Raw genomic sequence first — 27,614 nt, forward strand, 5'->3', positions numbered from 1 at the left:
ATGGATGGATGGATGGATGGATGGATGGATGGATGGATGGATGGATGGATGAGTTAATAGATAGATGGATGAATGTGGATGATGAATGAATGAGTGGATAGATGGATGGATGAATACATGGATGGATGGATGGATGGATGGATGGATGAGTAGATGGATGAATGAATGAGTGAATGATAATACCTCAACTACGTCCCTCTATTTTCTTTTTTTCAATCTTTTCTGAACCTTGAAAACTCTTGAATTCCAAACTTTCCCAGACTGCACAGGAAACCTGTCTCTACCTGCTCCTTTCTCTCAGCTGCATTGATAAATAAGAGCTTTAGAGCCTCCCGTGCTTCCTCCCCAGGGCATTTATCAGGAGACGAGCGAATATATTTCATCCCATGGCCAATCCTAGTCGCTCGCCCGAAGATGAATTACCCCCGACTTCTTAAGGTCAGGGAAATATGGCTACTAAAACTCTCAAAGTGAACGTGACCATTACTATCTCCACAATACAGTCGTCCCATCCCTCAGCGGGGTCCTGGTGAAATATAGTCCAAAATAAATGCTCAGCTATTTTTCACACAGCACCGTGACCCTGCTCTGGCAAACAAACTCATAAAGAAAAAAAATGGCAGCCAGTTTGCCGCCAAATTAGCCTCAAATCCAAAAGCAAGCTAAAGAGAAACTAATACCTTCCACCATTTGTTGTAACACACCAGAATTGGACGCTGCTCAAAATCAAGTCCATTATCCTTATCACACATGTTAGGTGAAATAATTGTTGTATTTTGTTCTAATTTCCTGAGCCGGGAAAGAAGGGAACCATTGTTTTTCCTCTCTACCCTTTGCGTGCCCTCCAACACCTGTCTGCCATTTAGGCTGTGGCTCCACGCCAGCACATTCGCCGTTTCCATGCGCTGGTTTTGCATAAGCTACGTCTTGGGCTTGACTTGTTTTCTTTATGAAAACGATCCTGCACGGCTCATATCTGTTTGTTTTCCAGCTGTAACTCGAATCCAGGACCGAGGGTAGTTTTCATGCGCGTTGCCCAAACCAATATCCTCTTCTAAAGTGTCTCTTTTAACATGACAAGGGAGATCAGAACCTCAGACAGAGGAGAGCTTTTGTTACACTGTGACGCTGATTTACTTGCTATTCTGAATCTACATCGGAAGAGAAAGGCTGCCTTTTGTTTCAGGGGCAAGTTCTCCATCATTGCTAATAGCCTGGAGATACGGTTGAAGTTGGCCAGTTGCTGACGAGCCTAAACCATCTCGCCTCTGCGCTTATTTTAATACTTCACACAGCAATTGTCTATGGATTCGCATCTGCTAGGAACAGATTGGGATGGGGGCATTCTTCAGAGGCCGGCGCTCTGCTCCACGCTGTCAGGATAAATACTCCGCGACTCTGCGTGCGACTGTGAGAGAAAGACGGGAACAATGACGGGCATCTTTGTGTATATTTCCTGCCTCTCTGAGGAGGAGCTGCTGACCTTTGATGATTGGCCGACTGAGCTGCCTGGGATCACTGCACCCTGCCAAACTCGCCCGCTGCTCGACAAAAGCAAGCACATGCCCGCAGCGCGCTATACATAATGCAGCGCCTCGCATACTGTAGATCTCAGCAGATATCCTCCTTCAGTCCATCTGATCACATCAATCAGTGCCCGATACCAGATTTCAGTTTATTAATTCATCGGCTCATGTCAGATGAATCCCCATTAAAGACTCGCGGTGTTTACCATGAGGATCAGCAAAAGAGCACACTATTTATAGCCGCTTCTATTCGAGATGCCGCCCTCATTGTCTCCGGACGGAAGGCTGCAATATGTTTCAGTCTTTGATATCTGTAGGGAATGATGGAGCTCTCTCTTCATGTCCATCTGGTCAGAGCTGGACCCCGTGGAGCCCCTTTCTAGGCGACTGCTGACTCTGCCCCTTTGCACTCTCCGGTTTTTAATCCTGACAGAATAAACGTGCCTTCTTATAATTCGCAGGGGATGTAAAATGAATACATAAAAGTTAAGTCGTGCTGGCTTTTGAGCTAGCCGAGTCCAACATGGATGCTTTCTCACCCCGAGAAGTGTCCTGCCAAACCGGTACGAGCCAGCCATGTGCGTTTTCACAGCCCATTTGGCTCGTGGTCACTTATCTGGCAGGTTGTGTTTTAATCAGTGGAGAGATGCTTCAATTCTCACCTCTATTAATAGGTCAGGGAGCAACAGAGAGCTGATCCACGAGGTAATACAGTGCATTATGCTAGCAGCAAGTGTCACTCCAGTGTTAATTAGAAATGATCACCTGAAAAGGTCACCCAGGTGGGGATGAGCTAACGGTGGGCCACAGATGAACCTTATGTGTGAAAATGTACCTCAAGGGAAAAGCAGCTTTTCCTTGCTGACGCCTGAGCGAGATGAACTCATCATTTATCGCTTGACGCCAGTGTCAAGAGAAGGGGTTAAATGTTTAATTTACGTAGTGAAAGGAGGAGGGTTACTCCTTGTTCTACAGTAGAAAAGCTTCATAAATAAGGAAAAATGCTTTCTTATTCTTCGTCTTAGCCTCCTTCAGGGTTGCTAGCTGCATATTTTTCATGTCTAAATTCCAAACTTTTCGTGCAAAAAAAAGCCCACTTTGGGCAATTTCCACATACAGATACAAAAGTTCACTGTGAATATATCACGCTTTTATCGAGGTCAGGTCATTAATACAGCAAAAGCACCAGGCGGAAAAAGAAAGCAAGGCAGGAAATAAGATAGAAAATAAAAACAAAAGAAGGAAAAAGAAACAATTTAAAGGATAGGAAGGAAGGAAAAGAGGAAAGGAAAGAAGGAAGAAACAAAGGAAGGGATGAAAGGAGGAAAGAGAGAAGGATGACAGGAAGGGAAATAATTAAGAACAAGGAAGATGAAGAGAGGGCAAGTAAGGAATGAAAAGCAGAAAGGAAGGATAAAAACTGCACGGTAAGGAAAGAAAAATGAAAAAGGAAGTAAAGAAAAAAAAGAAGAAAATGAACAATCAAGCACATTAAGACAAGCGGACTGGGAATAACATGAAAACACAAACATTTTTCAAAACTTTCCCAGGATCCCTCCTCCTTGTTGGAGCTGCCTGATGAACCACCTGTTCTGTATAACCGACTCTTTCTAACTTTAGTTATAAAATTCAATTATTCTTGAATTTATTTTAAAATCCATACTTGCTCCTGAGATCACTCGATTCCGTTGCCAATGGCTACGAATAAATCTCAGACGTCATGTCTTGCACTGTTGCAGCAGAGTTGAACGGCGATAGTTTTGCAGTGTGTGGGTGGTTTCTGCACTCACTCTGTGGGCACTGTTCGCTGGTACAGTTCATAGACTGGAGGTCGAGCCCCTGGCAGTCTTTGCCCCCGGTGCCGGGCGAGGGCTGGGAGCACTCCCTGCTCCTCCACATCGAACAATCTGCCCCGCACGCTGACCACTTGCTCCACTCGCTCCAGCCCCCGTCCACTATGAGAACACACATATAAAAACATGGCTGAGGATAAACATGCACACATGGCAACAAACAGCCCCAGTTTACACCTGCACTCCAGTTTACGGGGAATAAAATGATTGACTGGAAAGCAAGGTGACAGAATTCGAACACACAGTAAAGTTTATTAAGAACGCGGCGGCGGATTCGTGTAATTTGAGAACACATAGATCAGAATGGTCCGTTTGCGTCGTGTGCAAAACCACTCGTGCAACCCCAGCATTGATGTTTTACAGTCATGCAAATACGCTCGTGCATACTTTTCAAATCCACCAGAGGCACAGGGGAAACCACTGCATGTAAAAACTGCAGAGGAGAGCCGTGTTGTTTCTATTCTACGGTCTGTGTTTATTTTTAACATGTAAAGCAGATGCAGAAGATAAACCCGGGTGGTGTGAATGTGCTGTGACCTGGTCGGCAAACCAGATATGCACAGAGAAAAAAACAAAAAACAAACAAAAAAAAAAAAAACAACTGCTTTGCAAACATAAATAGATATGCACACATACGGTGTTTTGCAAAAGTATTCCCGCCCCATAACTTTTCAGCATTTTGTGAGATTAGAACCACGAGCTTCAACGTTTTTAATAAGACTTTATGCGCTATTTCATCATAATGTATTACATTGTTGAAAAGTGGAAAGGAAAAAAAAAAAGAAGACACATCTGGACCAAAAAGTTCAATCCTGCTCTCATCTGACAGGAGCGCCTTTCCCTCTCATGCTACTTCCTACCCAAACCAAACAAGACGTTACTGTAGCAACTGTGATGCCGCCCGCAGTGCAACTGGATGCAAAACACAATACAGGTGGTGTTATTATGAGCTGAGGAGAGAGTACATTACAGCTGCAGGCCAGTCACAACTTCAAACAGCCCATCATCAGCACAAGCAAAATGAGACAAATGAAAATGGGCCGGTAATAGTTGTGTGCACGGCCGACTGTAAGAAATATCAGCCGGCCTTTTCTTCACACAGAGAAGGAGGCCATTTCACAAAGGAGGGGGTAATTTGGCATTGTGGCCAGTGGAGGTGGTGGCTGAGAGTGATATTGAGAGTGACACAGCGCTAGGCCGGGAGAAGGTTACCGTTCGGCTAATGGGAAAAAGAGCAGTAATGAGCTCTCATGGGGGGGGGAAAACACCTCTGTCTCGCTCTCTTTCCCAAACGCCAGGGTGAAGGGGACCCGATGACGTTCTCCTGCGCGCACACACACACACACACACGCACACACACACACACACACACACACACAAAGTTGAAGCACATATCTGTGACAGTGGTGACCCCACCCCCGGCTGACCAGAGGCTTGGAGAACCCTCGTGTTCATTAATCTTGGTAATAAAGAGAACAAGGGGAACAATTCCCAGAAAGCCGATCATTCCCCTGGCGGTTCACGAGTCTTTGGTTGATCAAACATAAGTGAGATGCCAAAATTTTTCAAATTTGCATAAATCTTAACTTGGAAAACCAGGTGAAAAGCAAATTAGGCTTAGTTTGTAAGTAAAAATAGAGAATGAAAATACAGTATATTTATGTATGTATGTTTTTTTTTTTTTTCCAAATGGCTACAAGAAAAACTTTAGCACTACCCTGCTTGCTTTGTGTGCGTGGCGGGATGCTGACACAGCCTGGATTCTTTTTGCAGTCAGATCAATTTGGCAGCAAGAGCAGAACCAATCAGATAATTGTCCTTGTTTGGCATTGAGTGGACCCATCCGTGGGCCAGTGGGCTCATTGTCCAGGCTGGGAATGAAAATGATTGAATAGCAAATTACATCCTAATGAATATATTATGTTGCCCCTCAGTTTATCCACATGGCTGTGAAATAAAGAGATGAGATCAACATCTGCCCTGATGAGATGATGGAATTCTTCTTCTCCCTCCTCCAGCACAAAGCAAAACTAATGACCATGCAAATGACATTTTCAAACAAGGAGAGCAACGTGGACGTAAAAAGTGATGCTAGGCGTTGCAGGACACGAGACGAACACCCGCCACCCAAACCTGACGAGAGTCAAACGTAAAGAGAAGAGATGCACGGATGAGCCTCGACTATGAATGCGTGCCACGAGGCTGAGCATGAAAGCAAGCAGCGTACGGAAAGCATAAAGCCACAGTAAAGACGCAGCAATTACAGATATGAGAAAACCAACTAACAGATCTTTTCCTTTTAATTTGTCAAGCTCCATGAGAAAACTAATCCAAAGCCATGGTTTTCCAATTTAAATCCCCAGAAGGAGATTGTTACTTCCACAGCAAAAGGCACCTTAGCTGATTTTCAATCTCGCAGCGCCGCAGGTTTCAGGTCAGGTGGGTCTCTGAGGAGGTACAGTAATACAATAACCCAGTGGCACCCCCCACTCTTCAGTCCCCCCCGAACATTTGGACACGTTGCCAAGTGTAGAAGCAAAAAAGAATCCGACCATTCTCCACAGGTCAGTGGGAGGGCCTGGTTGAGACTCCGCTGTTCAAAATGACAATGGCTGCTGACGGACGCAGCTCGAGATCGCTGAACGCCTATGGTTTCTTTGTCCTTGAAGGAGACATGGGGAGGTGGACAAGTACCACTGAGACCAGCAGGTTGTCCCTCCGCTCCCACTGTCCTGTCAGCGCACATGTGTGTGCACACGTCCCGCCGCTGATCCCAGGCATCAAAAGGCCGATTGAAAAAAAAAAAAAAGGAATAAAGGCTTTTTTACTTCTGAAATAAAAACCGATCTGATGGTTAGCAACACAATGTTGATGTGCAATCCCGACTACTTTCATATTATTTCTTTGCTGATCAAAACACACAAAAAGCTGAGCTCACTCTTTTGTGCCGCTTGAAGCAGAGATATAAACCAAAGTGAGACAGGGTGAGATATGAAGGAGGGTGGGCTCAAAACGAAAGGCACCAAATGATTAAAAATGATGCAAGTCTGTCACCAGATGGCCACCGTCTTTTTGCATCAAATTAATGTGCTCGGCTGCCACATTTATTACCCACCGCCTTCATTTATTCTATGGATAAAACGTGCAATCTGCAGAACAATCTAGGATGATTTTTTACAAACGCGCGAGGATGCACTTCCAAAAGTACAATTAGACTTTCGCCTGCGGTGCAGAAACAAGACATATGAGGACATGTGCAGGACTCGTGCACAGACGCAGACACGAAGAAGGGCGTGCGCATGCACACCGGCTCCGAGTCTATTTATTTTCCATCTTGCTGGAATTCTCCCGAGTCCGCTGGCAAGCCAGAGGGATCGTTACCATTTTTAAATAATTCACTCAAGTTAGAAACCTCTTCAGGTTGTTTGGTGTTTTGCTCTCATCTCAGGCAGCGGCTCAGTTCATCGTGTTGCCTTCCAAAATCTGGTGACTAACTGTTAGCTATTGGCTGCGGGGATGTGAGTCTTTGTTGGAAATGTTGGCATGATCTGACATTTTGCCACTACTGTTGGCTCTGACCGCAAGTCGGTGCAGGGGCACAGTCAATAAGAGGGTGAGGGATGGACTGCTGTATTATGTGGGATATTTCAGCGGGATATGCTGGGATGGAGACAAGAGAAGAGAGGAAAAAAAAGGTGGAGAGGAAAGAAGGGGGGGGGGCACAAATGAGACGAGCTCTGGCATGGTTTGGCTACTCGCTGTCTCAAGTGTTGATCTGCTCTGCTCTCAGCCTCAGGCTTTAGCCTCAGCCTCCTCCACAGCTCCCCGCGTCTCTCCCAGCAAGGAGCCCATCTGATCCGCCACGCAGGCCTCCGCCAACTCTCATTAAACACTTTGGAGACTCAGACAAAAATACAGATGAGCCTCCATGGCTTCGCACGTTTCCAAAGAGAGGTGGGAGCTCGCATTTAGACACAAGAGTCATCGTGAACAGACGTGTGGAGAGTTTTGTTATTGATGGTGCCAGGCTGTGGAAGATGATCCATAATGTATGGGTGTAAAAATATGCCTGAGCGGCTGACCTGCTCAGAAGAAACCACGTTACTTTCAAAAGGAGCACATCAACCAGAGGTACACATGAAGACTTGGCTGAACAATAGGATTGTTTCTTTCTTTATTGTTTATTTGCATGCGGACAAAGAGTTAGGTAGAAACACAAACAGAACACCGTAAACATTTATAGCCTCAGCTAATTTGCGATGCCCATCCCTGCATGGGTTTTTAACGACATAAAAGAATTTAAAAGAATGGCTACAGTGAAACTGGGACGGCCAGGGCGCAAGCTGCTAAAATAAAACCAAACTAAAGTGTATTGCAAAAGTTTTTATATATGTCTGATTGCTTTTTGTGGCAAACCAAAAGAAAGTAGCACAAAATATGAAGAGATCAGAAAAGAAAACATAGTTTCCAAATGTTTTCATGAATATAAATCAAATATATTTATTTTAAATATAAAAAAATGCGCTCCATAATTTATGCCTAGTCAACACATAGCCCAGGACCCAATATTCTTTTCAAAACACATTAAGCTTATGAAAAGAAGGTCTAAGGTGCAAGAATATGCTGTGATTTAAGCCTGCCCATTGTAGCTCTCTCAGTGCAGAGGGATACTGTCCCACTGAATAGTGAACGTCTAGCGCAGTCTCAAATCTTTTGCAGCCTCCTACAAGAATTTACTAATAAGGTGACATCTGAAGTCAGTTGTTTACAATGGACTCTTAATACAAATGCGCACTGGAAAAAGAAGAAGATAATTCTCCCTAGCCTTCACAAACATGCCCTACTTTGTGCTAGTTCATCACAGAACATCCCAGTTTAATACACTAAGGTGTATTAAACTGCAGTGAGAGAGAATACGTGAAGAAGCGCGAGGGGTGTGATTGAACACTTTTGCGTGAAGTTAAGCACACCAGAGATCTAATAATCAACAGCAAATTCCAAGTTTAGATAATTGATGAGGGCTTGAAACCAGACCAGCTTTAAATCATGTAATTTTTAACAACGCAACTCAAAAACAAAGCAGCTGCGGAGGAAACCCCCGCCCCGCCGCCTCTCAAGGCTGGCATAAAAAAATAAAGAGCACTACTTCTGAATCCAAATGTCAGCAGTGTCTGAATAAATAACACGATGTCTATCTGCGGCGTTACAGCTCTCCATGCGATCCGCTCTTCTCAAGTCTCTTTCAGAGATGGACTTAAATCACTATCTAGACCTGTGAAGGCTATACGCGCGGCGATAATTGAAGTTGTTCTGCAGTAAGTGGTGATGCTCTCTCTCTCTCTCTCCCTCACACACCGCAAGAAGGCTGGACGGCTGCTTCTTGCTGAGTGCGACTCTTGCATATGCGAGTGTCTGGTCATGCGTTCAAGCTCATGATTCATCCGTTTGTAAATCATTTGGCTGATGAAACAAAAAGGGGTTTAATGTGGGAGATCTGATTCCGTTAATGCCTCTGCTTACACGAAGGCTTTCGGCGCTCCTTGGGAAACGGCAGGCCAGCATCCACAGCCGCTGGTGCTGCCGACTGTGGCCAGCTGCAGACAGCTGGGCCTGTCAGTGCCACTGATGCCACCGGCTCAGACGAATAAATGTGAGAATCGCAGCCGGAGACCGCGCTCTGTTGCCAAACACCGGGACTGACAGGTGTAAGTGGGGTCATGTTGCCCTAGCATCTCTCATCAACAAGGGGGAAAAAAAAAAAGACTTCTTTCTCTCCCAAAAGTCTCTGTAAAAACGTATTTGCCGGACACAATGCAGTTTTTTTTTTTTTTTTTTTGCCATAGCTCCCTTTTGGTGGGAATTACACTCTTTCTCCTTGAGGAGCAGGGCAAAGATGAAGGAGGAAGCGGTTTGGTCTAACAATAGCAGCTTGGACTGACATTAATCTCTTTAAGCTCATAGAGGTCAGTAGCCTGCTTTGCTGTGGAGGAATGTCAAGCATCCCTGGGCACCGCTCTAATTCTAATTCCATTACTAGTTTCTCCGGCTCTAATAATTCAGACTCTGTTCACATCCCGGCGCTGCGTCGTGCATTTGTGTTTCCTCCTCCCGCTTTATTCCAGTGGGCCATGTTACTTACACTCATCCTTGACATCTAGTAATGTCTTTACATGGGAGATGTGTAACAGAACGCCTTGATCGCTGAGCAAGATAGCCTCAGTTTTAGGCAGCAAGACGAAGCTCGTACCTCCCCCTCCCCCCCCTTTGTCAAAGGTGTCGTATTTCCTTCTCTGATATTTACAGACTGTGGGAGATTTCTCCTGCGGTCAGCGTGGCCCCAGCTCCCTGTCAGAGCCAAACACCCGGCTCCATTCCCTGCCAGCGTCTCTCTCTCCTTTTCTTTCCGACGTTATATCTGATTCCACCTGTTTCTATCCCTGCTTCCACCTTCCTCCTTCATTTTCCTGTCCAGGTCTCTCCCCTGTCAGGAGTTTCTAATGCGAACCAGCAAATGAGGCAGCTTGACTTCCATCTCAGGCTCCCAGAGATCAATAAGTGTTGCTCACTATCAGCCACGACGCTCTCTGCCTCTCAGACTCTCTCACAGGGGAGACTGAGCCAGCAAATGAAATTCCCCTTAACTCCTCTCACATAAACATAGCACGCAAGCTCCCATAATTCAGATTTTTTTTTTTTAACCACACATTTTAAGCAGCAGCTTGAACAGGAAACAACAACAATTGCTCTGGTGAGAGCGACGCAAAGCCAAGGCTGTGTCTATGTGTATGGGGTGGGAGCTGAAATAAAAATCAAGCCTATTCACTGCGCAGCTGATGATGCAAACAACGTGTGATAGTATTAAATCCCTTGCAGGATTGCTGTGCAAGCGCTCTAATTGCAGAAGGCAACAAAAGCTTGGTATTTAAAAAAAAAAAAAAAAAAAAAAAAATGCTACTTGGAGTTGGAGCTACGGTGCGAAAGGGCAGGGAAAAGAATGAATTGATGACTTCTAGATGCAGAAAAAAAAGAAAATGCAAATAAAGGAAGCCACAAGAAGCCAATGCCACAGGACAAACAGGGCTGCCTGGGAGTTACCTGGACAGGTGGCCACGCAGGCACTTTTCTGGACGTTCTGCCCCTCACAGGATGTGCCTCCGTTCAGTGGCGTGGGATTGGTGCAGCTCCGGCTCCTCTTCTGCCAGCCACGCCCGCACACAGCACTGCAGGACGACCAGGTGGTCCATGTGGACCAGCCACCGTTGACTGTCAGACCGGTGCCGAGAGGAGGAGGAGGAGGAGGAGGAGGAGGAGGAGGAAGGTGGGGAGATGTTGGGGATGGGGGAGCAGTAAGGAAGAGAGGAAGGTTGAATGGAAGGAGGGAGGAAGGGATGGATGGATGAAGGAACAGAGCAGCCAGGTTTACCCGACATGCAGAAATAAAAAGAGGTGTGCTACATTTGAAAAATCGTGACTGCCTGTACACTGCTGGGCTCCACACAGAAAGGTGAACACATGGAGGAGCAGGAGCAGAGTTGGCTGCTTCCTGCATGTGTGCTGGAATTACAGCCAAACGCAGTGAAAACAAAATGACTCAACAGGAAGCGGAGTATAACCAAGCAACTTGCCAGACCAGACTAACACAGTTGCTGCAGCTGGGTGATGTTAAAACTAATATTGTATTTGAACGTTGTCATAAAGTCATCATTTCTAAAGCTCTTGGCCATGGTTTTTCTATTTGGAAAACCAAACCATTAGTGAAATATCACTTTAAGTTACAGTGTCCCCCAAAAACTTTGAATGTTTTTTTTTTCTTTTTCCACATTTGGTCATGTCACATCCACAAACTTCAATGATTGGGATTTTATGTTGAACAAACAAAGGAGCTCGCAACTCTAAGATGAAAACAATTAAGTTTATATATATATCTAACATTTTTTCCAATATAAATAATTAATAAACTTAGAGCAGACCAAGTTACACTTTGGTGACTTTCATTCATATGACTTGTACCACAAGTTGTTGTAAATCACTTAAAATTGTGCATCAACAAGCATTAAATGTGTTGGATAATAAATCTAATGGTGTAGATAATCTCACATTCTCCAAAAACATAAACAAAGTTGGAATAACATGATTCTGTCTTGGTTTATAAAATACCTCATGGCTCTGCTAAACCTCTGTTACAACAACAGATGGAAATTAGCCATTTGGTTATAATCACCTGTATTTAAATGTTCATTCTTACGTATTATTATTATTTTAAATAGACTAGAAACTAAATTAAACTAAATGAGGAAAAATGATACAACTTAAAGTCTGGAAAGTGTATCATGTACACGTATTTATTAACTCTGAGTAGCATTTCATCGTCTAGTGAAGAAATTCATCCCTGCGTCATGAAGCTGCCACCACCAGGAGCCACAGTGGGGTCGGTCGACGCTCCAGGCTTTTCTGTCACACATGACAACTAAATAGGCCAAAACGTTACATTTTTCCCCTCTTTTGCCCAGAGTGCCTTGTATCACATGTGGCTTGCGGCTCGAAGCAGACAGAAAAAAAAAAAAAAAAAAAACTAAAAGGGCCATCTCTTTTAAAACGGTTTTGCAATAAACTTGTACAGATGAGTCCCTCAATGATCTCCCTCTGGTCATTCATAAATTATGAATCAAACTTATTGCTGAACTTAAAGAGGCATGGAGTTGAGTTTCTCAGGGTCAATATAAAGCGTTGAGCACGAAATGAGAGTCAGAAAACTCCTAAAACATTAAACACGTTTGCGGCGTGTTACAGCTTTTGGGTTTTATTTACGAGCGCAACAGAAACCAGCTTTTATGAAACTGTACCAAACTAAGATCCAGTGATATGTTGTTGTTTTTTGTGAAAGTCAGCTCAACTTGTTCAACATGCATTTACTGGCCATGCAAGTCAAATACACACAGTGGTAGTCTCTGTGTTTTGCCTTGATTCTCCCAGCCAGCTGGCCGTCCAGATTGCCTGTAATTGCTCTATCACACAGTCGAGCAGCACCGTTGTTTTACCCCTTCACAAGTCAGCTGATACCAGATTCTGACTCCTTTTCTTGACAAGTCAGCGACGCCCCCTGTTACTTGGTCTTTTCACAAGATAAACAGAGCGAAAAAAAAAACATCTTAATGAAGTGCTTCGTGAAAGGTGAGATACACCTTCGATTTATCTCTCTCGACAATCTTTTTCTGTCCACGCTTTGTAAAACAAAGGTGTTTGCCACACATGACTAATTGTCATTTTGACAAAGTTTCCTGTCTCAGTTGTGGATGTCAGCAGCTCCTCCAGAGTCACTATGGGCTTCTGCGCCCTCTGTTTACTATTTAGGTCATTTCTAAAGGCAATTAGTTGGACTTGATTTCGCTTAGGGGTATCAGTTTAAATGAGGCTATAAGGATTTTTGTTCTACCTCACAATCATGCACTTCTTTGTGTTGATCTATTACATAAAAGCCCAGTGAAATATGTAAAGATGTGTGGTTGTACTACAGTGTCTAAGGGGCATGAATACTTTTTTTTGCCAGATACTTTAAACCACCCTTCACACACCGATTTGACGACATTATTCAAACAAAGCCTAGAGTTCGGGCATTTCATGAACTTTAAACAGCAAATTCCTATTACTGCAGCTATTTGCTGAGCCATTGCTCCTGTTCTAAACTTTAAGTGTCAATTATCATGTAACTGATACTGTTGAAGCACCTCTCAATCATGGCAGGTGATTACATCAAATCATGCAGCTTCTTTCCCAGCATCTACCGTGTTTCCTCCAGCCTATGAGCTACACAGATTCCTGATTTATTGACCTGAGCGGCACTGTCATTGCCTCTCTGTACATACTCCCTTCGTAATTTCCCCTTAACTCTCTGCGCTTGTCGGGGCTGAATCATTTCCTTGCCCTCTCTATGCAATTGATTGCTCGCCACAGCAAGGTAAATTGCCAGGCAACTCGGCCTCTGATTACCTCTTAGCACCGAGTGCAGTCACACACCAGCCGGGTCTTGTTAAAATGCATCTCTGGGCCCCCTGTTGAGCCGCCTTGGAAAAGTAGAAGTTATTATCAGTTGCTACCGCTAGGTAGATTAACTAAAATGGTAGACAGAGATGCTGCACGATAAACGGTTCGCTGCAAGGTAAAGATACAGAAACATCAGAACCAGGTCTGCAGATAGAGGAACAATTTCCTCTGTTCTGATTTATCCTCAGCTAATATGACTCATTTTATCAAGCGCATATTGAGATGAGAGGGATGTTGCACAAATGGCCTCCTGCATCAGTCTTTCATAATTTATTGGAGCAACGAATGAAAGGGACTGCTTGAACCCACTATAGAGGCGAACAATAGGAGCGTGAATGCACTTGCCTCCACAGTAAATTAAGCTCTATATTCCCTTTAACAACAACCTAATCAATTATAATCAACACCAGTCACAATTGCGCTTTTTGTAACGTTTTAATGCCTGTGGCTCGATGAGGCATATGATAATGTGTGGTTTGACCACCTGCTCTAAATTAACATGTTTCTTTTGAAAACATTCAGAGTGAAAATGATTTCCTCACTTTAACTGATGTTCAAAACTATTTCAGCATTTCTTACCAACTTTAGAGTTTGCACAGTTTTGACTGAATAAAAGGTGGGAACCTTGAAAAAGTTCCTCTCAATTACATTTTACCTGACAGGTACTGAAATAACTATTATTTAATAATTTTCCCAAACAAGTTGCCACTTGGAAATAATGTGAGATGAGTGTTAGACTTTCATGCCTCCAACAAGCTGAGTAGGACTCAACCTGGACACAATATATGGAATGAAATGGTCATAACACAATCAATGTTTACAACACAAGCGCTGCAAAGGACTGCTTTGATGTAATATTCGGTTGGGTATTGAGTTTCACGTGGTGTTGAGTCGCACTGTGATTGCCAATCATCTATCTCGTCAAGTAGCGGGTCTCTAACTGATGCACATCATATAAACATAACGATATAGGAGGAAAAATGAAGAAAAAATATTGTAAACAAAGCTGCAAATGTCAGATAACATTGCTCTATCTGCTGCTTTTCGTAAGATAGTTTATAGTGTTTTAGAGATTAGAGAAAGTACCTTACTAAATGTTTTAATTTATCTATCAAGGCTACTTCTAGTAGAATATCTTCACTCTTTAAGCATCATTCCCCCCATAAATCTGCTGAGATTTCACTGTGAGCTTTAGCGGACTGAAAAGAAAAAAGGGCCGTGAATCTTTTAGAGCAACGTTAATCTGAGACCTGTGCAATTTAATCTGCTTTTTAATTGAATAGGTTTGATCTTAATCTTTTGTAATAAACATGTTTTTTTCCCCCCTGTTTCTTGTAATAGCCTCATTATAAATAGTTTGAGTGGGAGCAGGACAAAATCAAAGCCTTTGATTTTTCTGAGCAAAAGTGGAAAATAATGACATAATAAAAGCATGTTCATGCAGAAAAAAGTGTGTAAATGGGAAACAAATATCCAGATATTTTCTTATGGAACGCCTGTAGTGCAGCATGTATTGCTGTTTTTCACAGCAGGAATGCATCCCTTTGTTGAACTGGTGTTGTGTACGTACCTGCCCACGGCAGCACACATATGTGTGAACTATAAAAACACAGCTCACCTCAAATTGCTGTCACCTGTTTTCGTGTTGGCATTTTTGCTTCAAAGACACACACACACGCGCACGCACACACACAAACTTTCACACCCTGTCTGCAGAATGTGGACTTTTCACTTAAAATCTGCCAAAGTAACACCTTCACTAAGGTGCGGATGTGTTTATTTGTCCTTTGGAAATGCGACTCCTGAGAATTAATCGGTAAAATTGTGTTTTATGCCACACCTGGAGTGTCTTTTAATTCTCTGAACATCTGCTCACACAAACTTTTTTAAAACTTTCTTCTTTTAACACAGTTTGCAAATTTCAACTGTAATTTGAATTAACAATCCACATTTAAAATGTGTCTATTTGCATCTGGAGAAGCTATAATGAATACGTCTTTTAAAAAAAAATCATTTTAACAACAGTTGCAGAAAATAAAAAATAAAAATGGTCCCTCTTCTATTCTTTTGTTTCTACTTAACAGGATTTTTACTAGATAAGAAAGTTAAGCAAATTTGACCTCAGTTGTGCAAATGAGACTCCATGTTATCCTTATTTGACAAAAAATAAACACAAAATGGAAAAACTGTAAAAGTGCATCTAATAGGTAGGGTTTCTGACAATTAGATAGAAAAATCTGTAAGTCTAAGCTGTTTGAAAAAGTGTCCAGGAAAATGTATTTTCTTCAAAGTTTGCATCTGAATGACAAGAGGGTGAGCCCAAATTATCGATCAGTGTCCATGAAAAAATAAAGCGCCATGTTTGGCTCAAGCTAAATACATTGAATAAGCATCCATACATCAGACCAACTGTTGAGCATAGTGGTGGAGGAGTTATGATTTGGGATTGTTTTGCAGCCACAAGATCTAGGCACACATAAATCAACCAAAAATATCTCTGTATTTCAAAGTTTCCTAGAGTGAAAGTTGAGGCCAAATGTGCTGAAGCAGCTGAAAGTTTTCAAGAAAATGTCTGAAAAAGAAACAAACTGAGGAATTGCCACGGCAACATTGAAAGTCTACACTTCGGCTAAATTAAAGTATTTTAGTCGAAGCAACATTGTAGAGACCAAGAACATTTTTCTCCACAGCACCGAGAATGATTAATAAAGTCATACAGAAGAAAAAAACAAACAAAAAACAAACACTGCTTCAAGATTTTGTAGTTGAGGTTTGTTTATTTCATGAATTCGTAGTTTGTCTTTGACATCTAGGGATATATCTAATAATCTTAAACCCTAAACTAGAAGGGAAGTGTGCTTTCTTTTCTGTACATGCAACAGTGTTTTATATCTTTTGGGTTATTATCAGTTTTTAACTAAAATTCAGAGTTTTCTAACTTTACTGCAACCGCAGGCTGTACTGTTTAGGAAGCCGCAACAGGAACAACCTATGACTAAGACATTGTTTCTAAATATTATTTTTCTCTCATAAAGTGGTTTTGTGAGAAATCCCCAAGTGACTTTAGTGTCCCGTTTGTATCCAGCGGAGTATAAAGGCGGTCTGTAATGTATGGATGCTTCCATTGTGTGCTAGACTTGGAACCATCTGCGATAACAAATATGGGGTTTCTCTGCATTTTAATAAAGGTCACTTGGCTTATCAGGCCTAGTCATTATTTACAGTTTGCTGTTAATTCAATTTCTTTTCTCTTACTGGATCCACAACAAAGAGGGAGGAAGATGGCAGTCATGGCATCCAACATTGCCAACTTTTATAAGAATGACTGCCAGACACATTTAAGTTGGTGTAATTAACGTCCAGCTATACTAACAAAATTTACTGCTTGGTGAGAAATGTGGAGCTGACGGTGCAAGCTGCCACCATATGTCACTCATTTGTAATGCTCTGCTTTGTAGTTATCACAGCACAAAATATGGACACAGTGCCTCGCAAAAAAAAAAAAAAATATTTGTACTCCTTGAACTTTGTCCCAGTTTGTCACGCTATAACCAGAAACATTAATGAGTTTAATAAATGGCACATATTTCAAATGTCATGTGTGTGCTCTGCATTTGTATTCATGCTCCCTGTCCTCTGATTCTGCTCAATAAAACCCCATATATTTTGTCTTCAGATGATTTCTAATTAGTACATAGTCTCTACCTGTGTGTGATTTGACTTTATTATAAATGCAGCTGTTCAGTTCTGGCCTCAGGGGCTTGTTAGGGAACCAAAAGCATCAAAAGACCAATAAACACAGCAAACTGGTGTTGAAAGTCGCTGACATTTTAACCAGTGTTAGGTTAAAAAAGCAATAACGAATGCTTAAACACCAGACTAAACTGACGGGCCGAAGCGATGAGAGTGTTAATGAGTATAAGCCCATGGTGACTCTAGAATACGCAGAGATTGAGCGATCAAGTTAGAGACAATGTCCAGAAATGTTAGAGCGACTGGCATCGAGATTCACTCTCCAGCAGGACAACGACCCAAAACATACAACCAGAGCTACATTTAAATTAAAGTATGCTCATGTGCTAGAATGACCTAGTCAAAGTCCAGACTGTAACCCAGTTGAGAATCTACAGAGAGACTCAAAAAAACGATGTTCAAAGATGCTGTTTAACTGAGCTTCAGCTAATTTGCAAAGCAGAATTGAAAGGAAAAAAAAAAACTGGTAGAAACAAACCCCAAATGACTTTCAGCTGCAGTCGCATAGAAAGTCAATGTGACTCGGGGGGATTGAATGCAAACACTGCCAGACTTCTCCTATTTTCATTTGAATAAAGATTATAAAGTCATGGATCACTTTCCTTCATCGATGCTGTGCTAGTTTGTGTCGTTCTATCCGATAAGGTACCAATAAAATACACTGACGTTTGTGGTTGTAACACAACAAAATGAGAATAAGTTCAAGGGATATGCATCCTTTAGTGGGCTCTGCAACTGCGCAATGAAAAAAAAAACCTGCAACCCGGTATGTTTCATCCAGGGGAGCACACAGAGGTTAATGTGGAAATGTGGAATACAAGAAGAAAGTAAACATGAAATGATTCCTTTGGGCAGTTTCTCGGTTTGCATAATTTGAAGAAAAAAAATTGCACCAAGACCATTTAACATCTGCTAAAAGAAGATATCGTGACCTACCATAGACCAGGACCGTGGCGGAGTTGCTTTTGCGGCGAGCAACGATGTTTTTGGCCACGCACGTGTAGTTGCCCGTGTCCAAAAGGCGGGCTTTTTTGATGACAAGATTGTTGTCAGGTGTGATGAAAAAATTGGGATCACTCAACGGGTCGAGCACGTCCTCGTTCCTCTGCCACTCCACCTGAAAAACATATTTCCACGGTCAGAACTCGGCTCAGATCAACAGAAACGCGCTCTGCGGCGAGCAGATATCATGTAGAGGACAGACTACGACATGCAAAACAAGGACACGAAGGCCGGTTTGGTGCTGGGAACAAATTTCACTCGTATAGCCAACTGATTGGAAAATGTATTACTTTATACTGTGAAGAGAGCCGCTTTTATTTTGCAGCTGCTGGTGGCCTGTGAGCAAAGCCAATCATGCTCTGCAGTGCCTTCGCTTCTCTTTCAGAAGACAAAATTGAAGTTATTCCCGTCCTGGTGTATTCACGGACAGGCTCGCTTGTTTTGCTGCTCTCACTTGACCCCGTGCCGTCTCCAGAGAAGCGATGGTATGGCAGCATTGTTGCTGGTATTACTGCCAGTTGCGATACGCCGTATAATTGGGCTTTCTTCCTCTTGCGCGCGCTATCTCTGCTTTCTCCCGCGGTGACTTCTGCTCTGATGTTCTTTTCTGTTGAACCGCGGTTGGCACCTTCCTTCCCATTTCTCTCCAAACAGTCCCTGCACTGTCGAGCTGTGATTGGCTTGTCTGCTGGCTCTCGTCTCTGGGCTGTCTGAGCTAGCAGCCGAGGCTCCTGTTGTGTTGTTATTAGAGCAGTTAGTGCCTATCTGGGACCGGGGAGGATGCAGCACATGAGGTGAAACAGCTGGCACCACTCTGGCCCTCTAAACACACACCGGCAAAATATGAGAGGGGAGAGAAAGCGACGCAAGCAGAACAAGAGAGGAGAGAGACAGAACGAGATAAGGAGAGAGTGAGACAAATAGAGCCATTCATTATGGACGGGCCTTTAGAGATGCCAAATGGGGAGTGAAGCCTCCGAGCCCATCCTGAGTGATGTGACGAGATGATGTGATGTATGGCTTCTCAGAGATGTGAAAGCAATCATAAATCAATAACAGGGAATAATTAGAGGTGTAATTTATCCATACAGGGATGGTTGTTCCCTCGGAGATGCAGCAAAGTCACTTTTTGCTCTTTGCGCCCCCCCTTCTCTCCCACCCGCCTTCTAGGAGAGGAAAGAGTAAAACGATGCTGGATGTGAGCCTATAAATATCTTCTGTATCTGTGTCTCACCTCGGCTTGTGGCACTCCCTCGGGGGGATGGCAGTGCAGTAACACCTCCTGGTCCAATGCCACCTCTTTACCCTGCGGCTCCTCCTCAAAGTTTTTTCTCAGGTCTTGCACAAAGAAAGACGGGGAGAGGAAACACAACCAATTAGGATGTTTGTTAGAGCTCATGACATTTGAAAGAAATCCTTTGAAAAAAACAAAAAAGCCCAAAAACAAACTGGGTCTGGTGATGTTTTTTAAATTCCAGCCCCTGAAATGTTCAACCGTGGCCTCGTGTCGCACTCCAGTTGGCCTCTAAGCCACAGTGGAATCAGTGGCACCAACCATGTTGCTTATTACAGGCTGCCTGGCTGGTTCGGAGATGTTTGTCTGCTGCCAGAGGGACCTGCGCTGAGCAAAAGCAATTGCATTACCCCTTCCTCCCACCCAGCCTCCCCCCTCACCAGCCCCCAGCCTCAGGCAGCCTCCGGCCCCCATCTGTGTGTCGGCTTGGAGCAGCCGCACGAAAACAATGCCCCAAGGCGCCTGGACAAGAGCTCCTGCAAAGCCCGCCCGGCTGCGCGGGGGCTTCACTTTATGTCTCATTGAGCAATCTTACAGTTGCATCAAGCCCTGCAATATATTTGTCTGTAAACCCCAGCTGTGAGTTGCACAGGTAGAAGTGGCTCGGCTTTTTTCGTCTTGCAGGAGGCGGGAGAGGGAATAAACGCAGGTCTGTTTGGACCGGATGAGACAGGCAGGCTGCCGATAGCTGGCGGCTCGGTGCAAATTTGATGTGTTCAACCCCGTGTTTTGACTCAGAGCAAAGCAATGTGTTATCGTGTTTGCGAGGGGCTGAGGGTGAATTCCTTTAAACGGGATGTTCAGCCTGTCCTGACCGATCACACTGGAGGAAACGTTGAGACAAGCGGAGAGTTTCATGACATTTAATTTAATTAAAGCAGATAAAAGGGGACTGGAGGACACTCGAGACGTAACAGCTCTAGAAAGCTCTAAAGTATGCGAGTGTAAGTGGGGTGCGGATAAATATTGGAAATGTGTCCTGATGCATGGCTATTAAGGCATGTGTATGTCCTTATCTTACATCTATCTGACTTTGTTAAGATCCCCAACAAGGGTAGATAATGAATGTGTGTTTTCGAAAAAGCCTTGTGGTTTGGAGCCTGCGCTGCATTTGCCTGTGTCTGGAATAATACATATTTATGTGGGAATTAATAGGCAGAATGCTGTAAAATGCTCAAATGTAAAATGACTCCTTCTAATAAAGCTTTTGAGGCGGCGGCGAGGGATGCGCCTGTGTTCCCCAGGCAGATTTATGATTGCTGCACAGCAATAAATTTCAATTCTGTTTTTATTCAAGTTACTTTCACAGGGATCATTGCTGATATACTGTAGCTCGTGAGAAATATGCTCATGAATACTTAAATCTAGTGTTCCACTTTTTCCCCTTTTACCCCCCCCCTTTTTTTGCCTTTCTTCCTGCAGTATTCAGAAATGTTCATTCAATAATCAGAATCACAGGAACAAACGTTCTCCTATCCCTAAAACCTCTTCACATTTTTGTCCAATACAGCCACAACTTCTAATGGATTCTTTAGATTTTTTTTTTTTTTTTTAGCTAGACCACTTGAAAATATTGCATAATATTGAGGTTGAAAAACATTAATAGTTTTCTTTGCATGTTTTCTGGCCTTCTTGTACTCCTAAATATAACTCAATGCAATAAGTTTTCTCCCAATGTCGTCATTAAGGACGCAGCAGATGAGTCTTTTTGAGATTTAAAAATCAGGTTTTAATAAATGAATCCATCCAGCATTAAAGAAATCTCTAAAACTTTATTTTAATCAATAATCAAACAGAACCTAAACTGAGAGGCAGAGCAAGCAGAGCATCAATCAGTCATATATGCCACAAATCTGGTCTTTATGAAAAAAAAAAAGAAAAAGTCACGAGAAGTTTTCTCTTCAATTTCACACAAATCATGTAGAGGATACATCAAACATGTGAAAGACTTGGTTAAATAAGACCAACACTAAACTATTTTAGCCACACTGTTCTGTGTCGCAGAAAATTAAAACCACACATAACCCTAAACATGCCATCGATGGAAACTGGATGGGATGAGAACAGGGCCATCCAGGCGGTCCGACGCTGTGAAATAGTTGAAACTGGGTTGGAGGTTCACCTCCTATAGCAGCAATATGATCCTGAACAAACATCCAAAGTTACAGTGGAGAGTTTTAGATGAAAGCATCCTGGTCGTCCAGAAGGACAGAGTCAAAGTCAGATCTAAATTCAGTGTTTCTATATTCCTATATGTACGCTAAAATGTTTTCATGTGCCACATAAATAGACTGAATTGAACTAAATAGGATCTGCAGAAAGTCACCTGCCCTGTCACCTCAAATCCCAACAGAATAAGTTTAATTTGAGGCTAAAGCACAAAAAAGTGAGTATTAACACTTTTACAGGGGGCACTATAGCTTAATTTTAACAACTCTACGATTGAGATTGCAATGATTTTCCAAACTAATTGTTAAATAAGAGTCAGTCCATGTCTGTCCCTGTTCTGATCCTAAGCTCTTATTACACCTAGGCATGCAAATGTGAGCACCTTGTTAAGAAACCCATGCATTCGTAATGACAGTGAGATCGTTTTAAGTGCACTCACAAGCAATCCTGATGTACGCTTTCTGGCTCTTCTGCGTTCCAGTGGTGCTCCAGGCGACACACTGACACCAGTACTCATCGAGGCCGAAGATCTTCTCCACCTGCTGCCTGGTGATCTCAATCGTCACCTGCATGACCGGCAACGCTGCAAAGCAGGGACAGACATAACAGCATCATGAATCACCCACATCAGCTTCTCGTGAGAGCAGCAAAAAGTTAAACGGCTGTGTTTTGTACTTTGAGTAATTAGACAATAAAGCGAGGCAGAATAAACAAGCAGACAAGCATAATCCTATATAAACAGAGGGCTTGTTAACGGAGGAAAATGAGACGACAGCCTCACAGCTACCCTGCTGTAAATCTGGAGGGCGTTAAAATGGCAACAGTTGGGAAGGAACACCGGAGCGCTAAACAAACGCTGGAAACAAAAATATATCCAGCGTCGCCCGCCTCCCTCTATCATCAAATCTAAGATGGGAGGAAGAGTTCAATTTGTGGAGCATTTCTACAACAGCGCAGAAGTAAGAGATGCAGCTGTAACACAAGGTAAAAATAGCTTTATTGCTTTTCTGCCAGAACGGACTTGCAAGTCTTCTCTAAATAGAGAAAAATTGGGACAAAAACCATCCTGCCAAACTGACAAAACACTATAACGTTGTCACAAGCTTATCTGAGTTTAGAAATCTTTCATTTCATTGTCGTCCGATGTTATATATATATATATCCTCTATATGAGCTGCGACCTTGCCCCCACTCCCATTTTCACCCATGTCTCTTTACCCCGATAGAATAAGACGGGAGATTGCAATGTTTTTCTTGAGCTTTCCGCTTTCGCTCCGTCTTCTATTTTCTGTTTGGGAGACAGTCGTTCATCTGACAGTTGCAATGGAAACCGGAGGCCGACCGAAGGGAATGACTCAGACAATTACATTCGGATTCAGTGGGGGACCTCTCTTTGATGGCCATTTGCATAAAAGCACTTTGAGACTCCTCCACGCCCCTCACACTCCTGATGTGTCTGAACTGATCATTTGCTGCTGCAATCTGATGCGGGAGGAAGTGGCACCTGCCACAATAACAAACACATACGTTCGGCCTATTTTAAAATCTGCAACACAACAACAACAACAAAAAAAAATAAATAAAATAATAATAATAATATGGTGACTTTTGGTTTCTGTTGCAGAAAAAGCGGTGGCTCTGTCGCCGACTCAGTGATAAGTAGCTGTGAGGGTCACTGGCAGACGGCCATGTATTCGTATCTAAGTGCAGTAGATTTTTCTATATGTGATCACAGTGAATGTGACTACATGTGCTGTGAATCCAGCCCTGAAGCACCACTAGGAGCGTCAACAACAACCCATGCTGTCCGTCGGATTTCACCAACGTTGTTCACCAGCAACAGCTAATTTGGCAAACAGAGTAAAGGGTTATTTTTGCATATTTATTTCTTCTCTTAATGCTGCCGATAAGTGTCAGAAATTGAGATTCATTTAAGAAACAAAACAAAAACAAAACAAATGCATTATTTAGAGCCTCCATTTACTCTCTTTTTGTCTCTTTGAAGTCGAGCTTTTTGGAGGAGAGTGTTTGTGTGCTGACACGAGTCTGCAGCCGGAGAGTTTGACACAGGCTGAGAGAGCGCCTAAAAGCTAAAACAAATGGCTAAAGTAACAAAATGGGCACTACAGAGAATGAACAAATGGAGCAGAAGAAATCCAGCTTTCTCTTTTCTGCAAATCAGCATCACACCTGCATCCAGCTTTCCATTCTGAATATAAAAACTAACAAGCGGAACAACTTTTATGTTTGCCACTTGATAATTCCGTATCATTTTGCAAATTACGCAAAATAAAAAAAAAAAAAAAAAAACGAATCTGAAAATCCTGAAACCAGGTCTAGCATTAGGAGAACACTGAGTCATTGCTCGGCTTTTTAAAAATCCCCAACCTGAGCGGAAAATGAATTAGCTTTCTTGCTCCAAATACAATAGCTGCCATTATAAATTAGTTATTGACACGACTCATAAACTTCTTACATGATACAAGAGAAAAAAAAAACTGCTGATGTAAAACAAGGCCTTAAATCTACATTTCAAATTAACTTCTTAGAAATCCTCTCAACCTTGGATGTTAAGTAGAGAAAAACATCTGATGGCTCTGATTTACGCCAAGCTCTCAGCAGCTTATGTGTGCAAAACAGAGAGCCATACCTGAATACATACATTTAAAATCTGGCCCTGACTGCCATTCTGAGCTCTGCATATACCATTTGATTAATGCAAACCTTCTTATTCGCTCCGAGCTGGAGGGCAAAGGGACCACAGATCCGTTTGGACATGGATAGCATGAACAATAGCAAGCTGAGGTGAGAAATCCTAAGAAGAGCAATTTGAAGCTCTGCTTGCCAGGCTAATTGCATTCTGTTTCCTTATCTCTTCCTGTCTCTATAATTACCTGCTTTCTGTGTCTGACACCTTCCAGTAACACCCCTCTGAGTCACTCTGTCCAATTTCACTCCAATTAATAAGAGGGACAAAACAACCTCATCACTTATAGAAAAAAAAAAAGCCACTTAATAACAGTTGGATGGGGTATATTTTATGCATTTTTTTAAAAGTTGACCTCTTTTGAAGATGAAAAATACAAACTTTTTGATCCTTACTGAAAGAAGGCCAGTTCAGAAACTACTTTATCAAAAAACAAATATCAAAAAAAAAAAAAAAAAAAATATCCTCACAACTATGGTTAATACAAACTTATAATAATCTGCTAAGCAGCCTCTGATGTTTTAGTGTTTTAAAAAAAAGGGAAGTGAAATTTTACACGTTTTCTCCTGCACTTAACATTCTTGTTAAATGATAATTAAAACATGACACGATTCCCTCAGCCTTCAGTTTGATCTGCGGCCCATTTATAAATGAGCTCAAATCCCAAACCTCAGTAAAATTACAGTGAAAAATTTAAAGGGTGATTATGTGATTGACACCACAGGAATCCTGGGCTTACAGCTGGAACCCCGGTGAGTTAATTTTTATTGGAGCGCAAGGGGCAACTTAGTGGGCTGTGCTCAGCCATGATATGTTTGCCTCTGTAGCGCTGCAAGGAAATTTAGAAGAGGCTGACAAACAGGAAACAAAACAGCTTGAATCCAATATCTAAAGCATTAGAATGAGCTTCTCTGGCAACGTCCTCACAGACTGTTAACCAAACCACTAAATTCAGATTCAGCTTTTTGCCCTTTACATTTCTGTGTTCCAGTGAACTCGTCTGAAATTTCCTGGTTTTATTAAAGCGTTGTTGTGTCGCTCGGTTGAACAGCTGACAATGGAGAGACCAAAGGTGACAATGCTAAGATCAACGAGAAATGTTCAGTAGACTAACGTTCAGTCATCTTTGCAACATGCATATAAGTGCTTGGATCCAATATTTGGTAGAATATTTTGTATTTCAGTTTCATGCATTAAAAGTCTTAAAACTATCTTTGGCGGCCAATTTGATAAACTTTCACTAGACTTTAATAATATAATGTGATGCAGATTTTAGTGACAGCGACGCAACATTCATGGAGAGCAGAGGAGATATGATGATATGAACGAAGGTTTGAAAAGTTCGGATTAATGGTCATAATTATTGCTACTGCAATATTCCAAACTGTTTTGTAGCTGAATGTTTTCCTCCTAAGGTGCAAACCAAATTTTATAGTTTACATTTTATAAATGTATAAGGGTAAGGTTTAAATTTTTTTTATTGAGATGAAAGAGCCTATACAGTTTCCTCCAGTCCTATATGAACAACTTCTTAAGGAAGGACCTACTTACTACTACTACTACTACTAATAATAATAATAATAATAATAATAATAAACACTACGGGACGCATGGTTAATTTTACAAGCTAATATCAACTTGTTAGATTCCAAATAATATTTTACAAAAACCAAAACGACTAAAAAGACATAATCTTCTGACACATTACCAACAATCTTCAGTGACATATGTTAAGATATTTGTTTCAAATGCATGTTCTGGCTAAATGAAAATAAGAAAATTTAAGTTTCCTAAGTTATAACATCAGACTAGCCATTCTTACCTGAGATTAAAAATAAGCTTTGAAATTGTTTTCCAAAGACATTTTTCTCAAGAATAAATGCTTTTAAAGATTTTAAAATATCTTTGATTTTAGCTGGAAAACTGTTTTTTTTTTTTTGCCAACATAGAGCATCTACTATGGAGATGTTGTTTTCCCTACAAAGCAAGAGCTCATATACTGGAGGTAAAACAACATATACATCAGATTCTGCTTTAAACTCCGTCTTTATGAGATAGAAATACCAAATAAAAAAATAAAAAAACACTGGATGGTTCATTGACTTCTTAGTGTGTTCTTGTTTTAAACGAGACCCTAAAATCCACCGATAATCTTTACATTTTCTGTCACCCTGGCACCAAAAGCAACAGTCCCCCCTTTGTTCTGTGTTTGTCAGCAACATGGTGTCCTGCAGGCTTGCTTATAATTTCTCCTCCTTGTTGGCTCTTTAATGACTTTGTCAGCATATCACATGCAAAATAAAAGGATGTAGCATTTTGTGTAGTAAACATGCAAGACACACTTTATATCTCTCAACGTTGCGACAACTTGTTTTTCTTCACTCAGCAGAGCAGAGCAGAGCATGCCATTGTGTGTGCCTACATACAATTCACATTTATTATAAAACCAATGTGAAGGGTTTGCAGTATAAATATCAGGACCAAAATACAGCTTGCAGTCTCTAAAACCCAACCAGTAATATGAATATAAGCAATATGAACGGGGAGAAAGACGTGAACTGACTGTGTTGTTCTTTGTCCTTTATGTGAGCAGGTACTGGCTGTTCATGCTCTGCAGACAAAAACGATCTTTCATATGACCAGTCAAGGGCAACATTTCCATCAGAACTGATTCACAACAGGTATTTCCATCTGCCAAACTACATATCAGCTCTTTCCTGAAAAAGTGAGGATAAATTTCACTTGTGTAATGACTTTTTCCCAACTTCAAATCCACAGAGCTTTCCTACTGTGGCCCTGTAGACATGTCGATGGAAATGTGAGTGACAGCTTAAGTTTGACTGCTGAAGACATGTAGTAACAACCAGGAAATTTTAGACAGTGTTTAAGAGTTAGTGAGGGAATCACATCTCAAATCCAGGTTGTCTCGAAAGAGAGAAAGAAAACTTGCAAAAAAGGAGCGTCAGTAAAAGCTTTTGGTCCACGGGGTCGGGTTAAAACACTCTGTTTTTCCTCCAGACAGCCGCAGTTGTAAGAAGACCAGAGTAGATGCAGAGCGGCTGAGTTCATGAATAACCTGACCTCACATTTGTATGATGCCGCTTTTTTTTTGGCAAAGTTGTCCAGCAACAGAATTCAATCTAACACTAGATCCACTTGCACACACACAAAAGACGCGTCTGCGTTCGGTTTATTGTGTTCAGACAGCGAAGGCGGCGACATTATTTACACATGCAACCCATTCAAATGTGTGAGGAGTTAACAAAAGG

The 27,614-nt window shown here is 42.1% G+C and overlaps 1 protein-coding gene across 3 annotated transcripts in view; it reads right to left on the reverse strand.

Annotated features, from left to right (window-relative positions):
• Positions 1-22,250, reverse strand: part of unc5a (unc-5 netrin receptor A) — a 60,743-nt gene extending 38,493 nt beyond the window's left edge. The window contains exons 1-5 of one of the 3 annotated variants that reach the window (XM_015055791.1): positions 22,078-22,250; positions 19,410-19,513; positions 18,110-18,290; positions 10,475-10,642; positions 3,317-3,481 (exon numbers count right to left, since the gene is read on the reverse strand). In XM_015055791.1, coding sequence (XP_014911277.1) covers positions 3,317-3,481; positions 10,475-10,642; positions 18,110-18,290; positions 19,410-19,513; positions 22,078-22,210 — 751 coding nt within the window. In that variant the 5' untranslated portion in view covers positions 22,211-22,250. The remainder of the gene's footprint in view (positions 1-3,316; positions 3,482-10,474; positions 10,643-18,109; positions 18,291-19,409; positions 19,514-22,077) is intronic. The other 2 variants (XM_015055792.1, XM_015055793.1) reach the window with 2 other exon arrangements.
• Positions 22,251-27,614: the final 5,364 nt, after the last annotated feature.

Source organism: Poecilia latipinna, unplaced genomic scaffold, assembly GCF_001443285.1.
Source record: "Poecilia latipinna isolate Pla-1442-1.1 unplaced genomic scaffold, P_latipinna-1.0 Scaffold1335, whole genome shotgun sequence".
Classification (NCBI taxonomy): Eukaryota; Metazoa; Chordata; class Actinopteri; order Cyprinodontiformes; family Poeciliidae; genus Poecilia; species Poecilia latipinna.